The sequence below is a fragment of the Melospiza melodia genome, chromosome 31 (assembly GCF_035770615.1).
Source record: "Melospiza melodia melodia isolate bMelMel2 chromosome 31, bMelMel2.pri, whole genome shotgun sequence".
NCBI lineage: Eukaryota > Metazoa > Chordata > Aves > Passeriformes > Passerellidae > Melospiza > Melospiza melodia.
This window is the reverse complement of record NC_086224.1, coordinates 2,587,465-2,596,640: the sequence shown is the minus strand read 5'-3', so window position 1 is coordinate 2,596,640 and position 9,176 is coordinate 2,587,465. Positions and strand designations below refer to the sequence as shown.

At 65.0% G+C, this 9,176-nt stretch overlaps 1 protein-coding gene across 1 annotated transcript; it reads right to left on the bottom strand.

Annotated features, from left to right (window-relative positions):
* Window positions 1–1,689: 1,689 nt before the first annotated feature.
* On the bottom strand, window positions 1,690–9,042 carry LOC134431301 (probable E3 ubiquitin-protein ligase DTX3). Its single transcript, XM_063179287.1, has 4 exons — window positions 8,976–9,042; window positions 5,312–5,970; window positions 2,695–2,912; window positions 1,690–2,302 (listed from the first exon to the last, which is right to left on the bottom strand). The coding sequence occupies exons 1-4, from the start codon at window positions 8,986–8,988 to the stop codon at window positions 2,227–2,229; spliced, it is 966 nt and encodes a 321-aa protein (XP_063035357.1). The 5' UTR covers window positions 8,989–9,042; the 3' UTR covers window positions 1,690–2,226.
* Between the last annotated feature and the right edge of the window lie 134 nt (window positions 9,043–9,176).

Genomic DNA, 9,176 nt, shown 5'->3' with positions numbered 1-9,176 from the left:
GGAGAGCTCAGAGCCCTGGCAGGGCCCAAAGGGCTCCGGGAGAGCTGCAGAGGGGCTGGGGACAGGGATGGAGAGACAGGACACAGGGAATGGCTTCCAGAGGGCAGGGATGGATGGGAGATTGGGCAGGAATTGCTCCCTGTGAGGGTGGAAGGGCTGGGATGGATTTCCCAGAGCAGCTGAGGCTGCTCCTGGATCCCTGTCAGTGCCCAAGGCCAGGCTGGAGCACCTGGGACAGAGGGAGGTGACCCTGGGGAGCTGTCCCTGCCATGGCAGGGCTGGGCTGGGTTGTAGGGTCCCCTCCTACCCCAGTGCACTCCATGGTTCTGTGCTGTCCCACCCCAAAATCCCCCTGAGCTCAGGGCCCAGCCCACAAAACCCCAAAGTTTCCATCGTGGTTTCCCAGCCCAGTGTCCCACCCCAAAGTCCCACCCACACAGCCCCAGCGTGCCCCCACTGTCCCATGCCCGTGTCCCCACCCCAATGTGTCCATCCTGCTGTCCCAGGCCAATGTCCCCATGTCCATCCCATTGTCCTGATGTCCCACCCCAATGTCCTCACCCCAACATCCCCACGTCCCATCCCAAATCCCCATGTTCTCACTCCAATATCTCCATGTCCTATCCCAAAACCCCCATGTCCCATCCCAAACCCCGGGTCTCCTGTCCCCATGCCAGTGTCCCCAGCCCTGTGCCCCCGTGCCAGTGTCCCCACATCTCTTGTCTCCATGCCAGTGTCCCCAACCCTGTGCCCCCATGCCAGTGTCCCCCATATCTCCTGTCCCCATGCCAGTGTCCCCCATATCTCTTGTCCCCATGCCAGTGTCCCCAGCCCTGTGCCCCCGTGCCAGTGTCCCCCATATCTCTTGTCTCCATGCCAGTGTCCCCCCATATCTCTTGTCCCATGCCAGTGTCCCCAGCCCTGTGCCCCCGTGCCAGTGTCCCCCATATCTCTTGTCTCCATGCCAGTGTCCCCCATATCTCTTGTTCCCGTGCCAGTGTCCCCAACCCTGTGCCCCGTGCCAGTGTCCCCCATATCTCCCGTTCCCATGCCAGTGTCCCCAACCCTGTGCCCCCGTTCCAGTGTCCCCCATATCTCGTCTCCATGCAGTGTCCCCCATATCTCCTGTCCCCATGCCAGTGTCCCCCATATCTCGTCTCCATGCCAGTGTCCCCCATATCTCTTGTCCCATGCCAGTGTCCCCAGCCCTGTGCCCCCGTGCCAGTGTCCCCCATATCTCGTCCCCATGCCAGTGTCCCCAGCCCTGTGCCCCCATGCCAGTGTCCCCCATATCTCTTGTCTCCATGCCAGTGTCCCCCATATCTCTTGTCTCCATGCCAGTGTCCCCAGCCCTGTGCCCCCGTGCCAGTGTCCCCCATATCTCTTGTCTCCATGCCAGTGTCCCCCATGTCTCCCCATGTCTCCTCTCCCCATGCCAGTGTCCCCAGCCCTGTGCCCCGTGCAGTGTCCCTCATATCTCCTGTTCCCATGCCAGTGTCCCCCATATCTCCTGTTCCCATGCCAGTGTCCCTCATATCTCCTGTTCCCATGCCAGTGTCCCCAGCCCTGTGCCCCCCATGCCAGTGTCCCCAACCCTGTGCCCCCATGTCCCCTCACCCACCCCCCCCAGGCTCACTGTGCCCCCCTCACTGCCCCAGGAATGGGGGGAGCCCCCCTGGCCCCCCTCGATCCGTTGCATATTTTTATTGGATCAAAGTTACAGACCTGGGGGGAAATACAAAATAAATAACCCCCCCCGAGGGCGCGACCCCCCCTGTCTGTCTGTCTGTCCTGGGGGTCAGGGCTATGTACAGGGGTCTGTCTGTCTGTCCGTGCTGCGGGGGCTGGGTGGCACCAACCCCTCTGGGGGGGTCTGGGCCCCTCCTTGTGCCCCCATTGCCAGCCGGGGGGGCTGGGGGGCTCCCCCAATTCAGGAGTGCTCCCGTTTTATGGGGGGGTCCCATTGAAGGGAAGATCCCCCCATATGGGGGTCCCGTTTTATGGGGGGATCCCCCCACATGGGGGGTCCTGTTGGATGGGGGGGTGGCCCATTTTATGGGGGATCCCCCTGCATGGGGGGTTCTGTTGGATGGGGGGATCCCCCCACATGGGGGTCCCATTGAAGAGGGGGTCCCCCTGCGCGGGGGTCCCGTTTGTGGGGGGTCCCCTGCACGGGGTGATCCTGGGGGGGTCCCCCCGTGCCTGGGAGGGCTCCGTGCCCCCCGCTCAGTCCTCGGTGATGCCCTTGGCCCGCAGCTCCTCCTGCACCCGGGCGAGGTACGTGGGGTCGGGGTACCCGAACCTGGGGGCACAGGGGAGGGAGTCAGGCCGTGCCCCACCCTGGGTGCCAACCCCTCGCCATCCTCCCTCCTCCAATACCCCAGGTGCCCCCCAGTGCCCCCTCCCACAGCTGGTGCTGGATGTGGCGGGTGCTGTCCCCCAACCCCCCAGGTGCCCACTCAGGTGCCCCCCATGTACACAGGTGCCCATCAGCCCTCACAGGTGCGCCCCACGTGCACAGGTGCCCACCAGCCCCCCAGGTGCCCGCATGTCCACAGGTGCCCACCAGCCCACCCAGGTGCCCCCAGCCCCCCTGGCACAGCCGGGGTCAGTCAGGCTCATGCTGGGCGCTGTCCCCCACATCCCCAGGGTGCCCCCCAGATGCCCGCCCGGTGCCCCCCGTGCCCCCCGCACAGCTGGGGCCCGCCGGTGCAGTTGGTCTTGTGGTGGATGTCGTTCCAGGTGATGACGTTGGCACGGCCCGTGGTCAGCGAGGTGCCCACGGTGAAGGTGAGGCGCTGGGCGAAGGCCTTGCGGAACAGCCCCAGCACCTTGTTCCCCTCGGGGCAGTCGGGCAGGTATGCCACGCGCGTGGTGCCCGGGTACCGCACGCCCGGGTTGGGGTGCTCCACCTGGGCATGGGGGCACAGGTGAGGGACAGGGGCACAGGTGAGGGACAGGGGCAGGGGCACAGGTGTGAGTGCCCATGTGGTGCCAGGGGACAGGTGAGAGGGGCAGGGGCACAGGTGAGGGGACAGGTGTGAGTGCCCATGTGGTGCCCGGGTACCGCACGCCCGGGTTCGGGTGCTCCACCTGTATGGCAGGGGGGGGACAGGTGAGGGACAGGGACAGGGCACAGGTGTGAGTGCCCACGTGGTGCCAGGGGACAGGTGAGGGACAGGGGCACAGGTGTGAGTGCCCACGTGGTACCAGGGCACAGGTGAGGGGGACAGGGGCAGGGGCACAGGTGTCAGTGCCAATGTAGTGCCAGGGTACTGCACCCCCTGGTTCAGGTGCTCCACCTGGGCAGGGTGAGGGGACACAGGTGAGGGACAGAGACAGGGGCACGTGGTACCAGGGCACAGGTGAGGGGCACAGGGGCACAGGTGTCAGTGCCCATGTGGTGCCCGGGTAGCGCACGCCCGGGTTTGGGTGCTCCACCTGGGCAGGTGAGGGGGGACAGGGGCACAGGTGTCGGTGCCCACGTGGTGCCCAGGCACTGCATGGCTGCACAGGATGGGGGACAGGTGAGGGGGTCACAGGTATGGGGACAGCCCAGATTCAGGTTACAGCCGTGGGGGGGCACAGGTAATGGGGGTGGCAGTGACGGGGGCACAGGGGGGCACTGAGAGGGGCACAGGTAAGGGGGCAGTGACAGGGGCACAGGTGGGCAGTGACAGGGGCATGGGCAACAGATGCCAGGCTCTGTCTGGTCCTGGGGTGCTGCAGCCCCAGGCTCAGGTACAGGGGGCACAGGTGTGGGGGAGGCATGTGGGGGGCACACAGGGCAGGTGCCCACGTGGTGCCCAGGTACCACAGCCATGGGGCATGGAGGGGACACACAGCAGGGAAGGACAGGGGACAGGAGGACATGGGGACAGACGGACAGGGGGACAGGGGGACAGGGGAAGGGCCAGGGACACTTCACCTACCCAGGGCGTGGGGAACAAGGGATGGGGGACAGAAGGAATGGGGGGGGTGGGGATCAGGTTGGGGGCACCCAGCAGGTTTGGGGTACCCAGGGGTGCTGGCAGCACCCAGGGCCGTTGGGGACATGGGGGCATTTGGGGACACCAGGGTTGTCAGTAACAGCCAGAAGGATTTGGGAGCACCCAGGGACACGTGCCAGGATGGGTGGGTGGGTAGCCCAGGGACGCTGGGGACACCCAGCAGGGTTTGGGGGCACCCAGGGGCACTGGGGGCACAGAGTTGGCTCAGGGGTATCTGGGGACACCCAGGGCCATCCATCAGGACCTGAGGGTGCTGGGGACACTGCACCGTGCCAGGCCACCCACCAGAATCCCAGGGGTGCCAGGGCCACAGACTGTGGACTTGGGGGCACCCAGGGATGCTGGGGGTGCCCAGAAGGATTTGGGGACAACCAGGGGCACACGACTGGGTTGGGGCACCCATCATAGTTTTAGGGCACCCAGGAAGGCTGGGGACACCCAGCAGAATTTGGGGACGACCAGGGGCACTGGGGACACAGAACTGAACCAGGGGCATTGGGAGCACCCATTGGGGCGCTGGGGGCCCTCAGCAGGATTTGGGGACAGGACCAGGTTGGGGCACCCATCATAGTTTTGGGGCACCCAGGAATGCTGGGGATTTGGGGACAACCAGGGGCACTGGGGCACAGAGCTGAACCAGGGGCACTGGGGGCACCCATGGGGGCACTGGGAGCCCTCAGCAGGATTTGGGGACAACCAGGGGCACAGAGCTGAGCCCGCGGCACTGGGGGCACCCACGGGGGCACTGGGGGCCCTCAGCAGGATTTGGGGACAACCAGGGGCACAGAGCTGAACCAGGGGCACTGGGGGCACCCATGGGGGCACTGGGAGCCCTCAGCAGGATTTGGGGACAACCAGGGGCACTGGGGGCACAGAGCTGAGCCCGCGGCACTGGGGGCACCCACGGGGGCACTGGGGGCCCTCAGCAGGATTTGGGGACAACCAGGGGCACAGAGCTGAGCCCGGGGCACTGGGGGCACCCACGGGGGCACTGGGAGCCCTCAGCAGGATTTGGGGACAACCAGGGGCACAGGACTGGGTTGTGGCACCCATCAGGGTTTAGGGGCACCCATGGGGGCGCTGGGGACATCCAGCAGGATCTGGGCACAAGCACGGGCACAGGATTGGGTTGGGGCACCCATCACAGTTTTGGGGCACCCAGGAATGCTGGGGATTTGGGGACAACCAGGGGCACAGAGCTGAGCCCGGGGCACTGGGAGCTTAGGGTCGGGCCGGGACCGCCCGAGGGGATTTCGGATCGCCCATCCGGCCGGGAAACGCCTCCCCCTGCAGGCACTCACCCCCTGCACGCCGGGCGGGAAGACGTACTGGATGATGATGGTGCCGAAGGCCTCGTAGCCGGGCAGGGGCAGCGCGGCGTCGCGGGTCACCAGCATGCGGCCGTCGGGGGGCTGGTTGCCCACCAGCTGCCCGTAGAAGCGGCCGCAGACGGGGCAGGCGGAGCGCACCTGCAGCGCCCGCGCGATGCACTCCCCGCAGAACGAGTGGCGGCAGCGCTCCAGCGTGCGCGGCCCGCGCATCTCGCCCAGGCAGATCGGGCACTGCCGCTCCGGCTCCTCGTCCCGCGCCGCGCCCGCGCCGGGACAGCCCGCGGCGCCCGCGGGGGGCTCCGGGCGCGGCCCCAGCACCTCCCCTGTGTGCCGCTGGCTGCGCTTCTTGAGCTCCTTCTCCGTCTCCTTGAGCAGCGCCTTGAGCGCCTTGCGGGCCGGGCAGAGCCCCGCGCCGCCGGGGGGCGCCGGGGGGGTCGCGCACAGCTGCAGCACGTACAGCTCGGGGGTCTCGCCGTCCACCAGGATCCGCACCCGCGCCTCCTGCGCCAGCAGCGCCAGGCGCGCCGCGCGCTCCCGCGTCACGAACTCCCACACGCGCTTGGGCACCGTCACCCGGCTCTTGGCACCGGGGGCACCGCAGCCCGACATCCTCGAGAGCACGAAGGACACTGCGGGACGGCCCGGGGGCGTCAGGGGACTGAGCAGGGACAGCCCGAAACACCCACGGGCACCCCGGAACAGCCAGGGCTGGGCACACGGGGCACCCCGAAACACCCAGGGACACCTCAAAACACCCAGGAGACTGAGCAGGGACAGCCCGAAACACCCACGGGCACCCCGGAACACCCAGGCATTGAGCAGGGACACCCCCAAACAGCCATGGGCACCCCGGAACAGCCAGGGCTGGGCACATCCCCAGGGACAGGACCCTGCTAGCACTGGCACCCAGCTCTTGGCACCGGGGACACTGCAGCCCGACATCCTCGAGAGCACCAAGGACACTGCGGTACGGCCTGGGGGCATCAGGGCTGGGCACACGGGGCACCCCGAAACACCCAGGGACACCTCAAAACACCCACGGACACCCGAAACACCCAGGAGTGAGCAGGGACACCCCAAAACACCCACAGGCACTCCAAAACATCAGGGGATTGAGCAGGGACACCCTGAAACATCCGGGAGTGGGCACGGGCACCCCAAAACACCCAGGGATTGAGCAGGGACACCCCAAAATACCCATGGACACCCCAAAACACCCAGAGATAGAGCACAGACACCCCGAAATAGCCACGGACACCCCAAAACACCCAGAGATAGAGCACAGACACCCCAAAATACACATGGACACCCCAAAACACCCAGAGATTGAGCAGGGACACCCCAAAATACCCATGGACACCCCAAAACACCAGAGATTGAACACAGACACCCCAAAATACCCATGGACACCCCAAAACACCCAGAGATTGAGCAGGGACACCCTGAAACACCCATGGACACCCCAAAACACCCATGGACACCCCAAAACACCCAGAGATTGAGCAGGGACACCCTGAAACACCCATGGACACCCCAAAACACCCAGAGATAGAGCAGGGACACCCTGAAATACCCATGGACACCCCAAACCAGCAGGGGATGGAGATGGACCCCCCAAAACCTCCTGAACCTGGACCCCACTGCCACCACGGCCTGGCTCTTGGGGGTCCCCCTGCACCCCAACATCCCAAATGACACTGAGGCACCCCAAAACCCCAGGGACTGGACACAGGACCCCCAAAACCTCCTGAGCCTGGACCCCACTGGCACCATCATCTGGTGTGGCCCCCAACACCCCAAAATCCTTGACAGGAATAAAAAGATGGGGTGGGGACACCCCAAAACCATCAAGGGCTGCTCGTGGGACCCTTTGAACCTCAAAATCTGGGTATGGGATCTTCAAAGCCTGAGACTGGGCATGGACACCCCAAAATCCTCTGAGATTGGATATGGATCCCCCAAAAACTGCCACAGGCTGAGCACAGGGCCTCAAAACTTCTGAGACTGGGCATGGAGCCCCAAAACTCAGACACTGGGCATGGAGACCCCAAAACCTCACAGAGCCAGACCATGGACCCCCCAAAACCCCTCTGAGACTGGGCATGGATCCCCAAAATCCTCTGAGACTGGATATGGACCCCCAAAAACTGCCAGGGACTGAGAGCACAGAACCCCAAAACTTCTGAGACTGGGCATGGGCCCCCAAAACCTCTCAGAGCTATGGCAGGGACCCCCCAAAACCTTTCAAAGCCTGGTCATGGAGTCCCTAAACCCTCTCAGAGCCTGGGCATGGGCCCCCCAAAATCCTCTGAGAGTGGATGAGTGGATATGGACCCCAAAATCTGTCAGAGACTGAACATGGACCCCAAAACTTCTGAGCTGGGAATGGACCCCCCAAAATCCTCAGAGACTGGATATGGATCCCCAAAATCCTCTGAGACTGGATATGGATCCCCAAAATCCTCAGAGACTGAACATGGACCCCAAAACTTCTGAGCTAGGAATGGACCCCCAAAATCCTCAGAGACTGGATATGGACCCCAAAATCTGTCAGAGACTGAACATGGACCCCAAAACTTCTGAGCTAGGAATGGACCCCCAAAATCCTCAGAGACTGGATATGGACCCCAAAATCTGTCAGAGACTGAACATGGACCCCAAAACTTCTGAGACTGGGCATGGACCCCCAAAATCCTCAGAGACTGGATATGGACCCCAAAATCCTCTCAGAGCCTGGGCAGGGACCCCCCAAAATCCCCTGAGCCTGGGCATGGAGACTCCAAGTCCCAGAGCCTGGGCACTGTGGGTCACCCCAAAACCCAGCCAAATCCCAACGTGACCCCCCAAAACCCCTCTGAGTGTGGGCATGGACCCTCCCAGAGCCCCCAGAGCCCGGCCATGGCACCCAGGAGGGTTCTGGTGGGGCACAGTGCCCCCCAAACCCGGCGGGGACGCTCACCCGGCCAAGGTGCCACCCAAGGGTTAAACCTGTCCTGTCCCCAAATTGGGGACACCCCGAGGGTGGCACCAGCCGTGAGCCCTGGAGGGAGGGGGGGTGAGGGTTGGGGTGTCCCCAGCAATGTCCCCCATCCCGTGGGGTGCCCAAGGGGGGGTCCCCAGAATATGGGGGGTGCCTGAGGGTGGTCCCAGAACACAGAGGGTGCCCAAGAAGGGGTTCCCAAAACTTGGGGTTGCCCGAGGGGGGGGTCCCCAGAACCGGGGGATGACTGAAGGGGATCCCCAGAACCTGAGGGGGTCCCCAGAACTGGGGGGTGACTGAGGGGGGTCCCCAGAACCTGAGGGGGTCCCCAGAACTGGGGGGTGACTGAAGGGGGTCCCCAGAACCCAGGGGTGCTCCATGGCCAGGGGGTCCCACGGGTGCTCCAAAGGGGTCTCCCAAAGCCAGGGGGTCCCACAGCCCAGGAGGAAGGGCCCAAAGGGGGTCCCCAGAAACTGGAGGGTGACTGAGGGGCGTCCCCAGAACTCAGGGGTGCCAAGGGGGGTGCCCAGAACCCAGGGGTCTCCCAAAGCCAGGGCGTCCCACAGGCGGGGGGAAGGGTCCAAAGGGGGTCCCCAAAGCCAAGGGCCGCGCACAAGGGGGGAGTCCCAGCCCCGGGGACTCCCCCACACCCACCTGGTGAGCCCATGGGGGACACGAGCGGAGCACGGAGATCAGCAGAGCCACGAGCCCGGGGCTGGGGGGACACGGAGGGACACGGGGGGGGGGGGGTCACAGGCGGCCCCCACCACCCCCAGACCCAATCTGGGGGCTCACCAATCCCCCCGTGTGCCCCCCCCACCCAGGTGACCCCATAACAACAACGGCACCGTCACA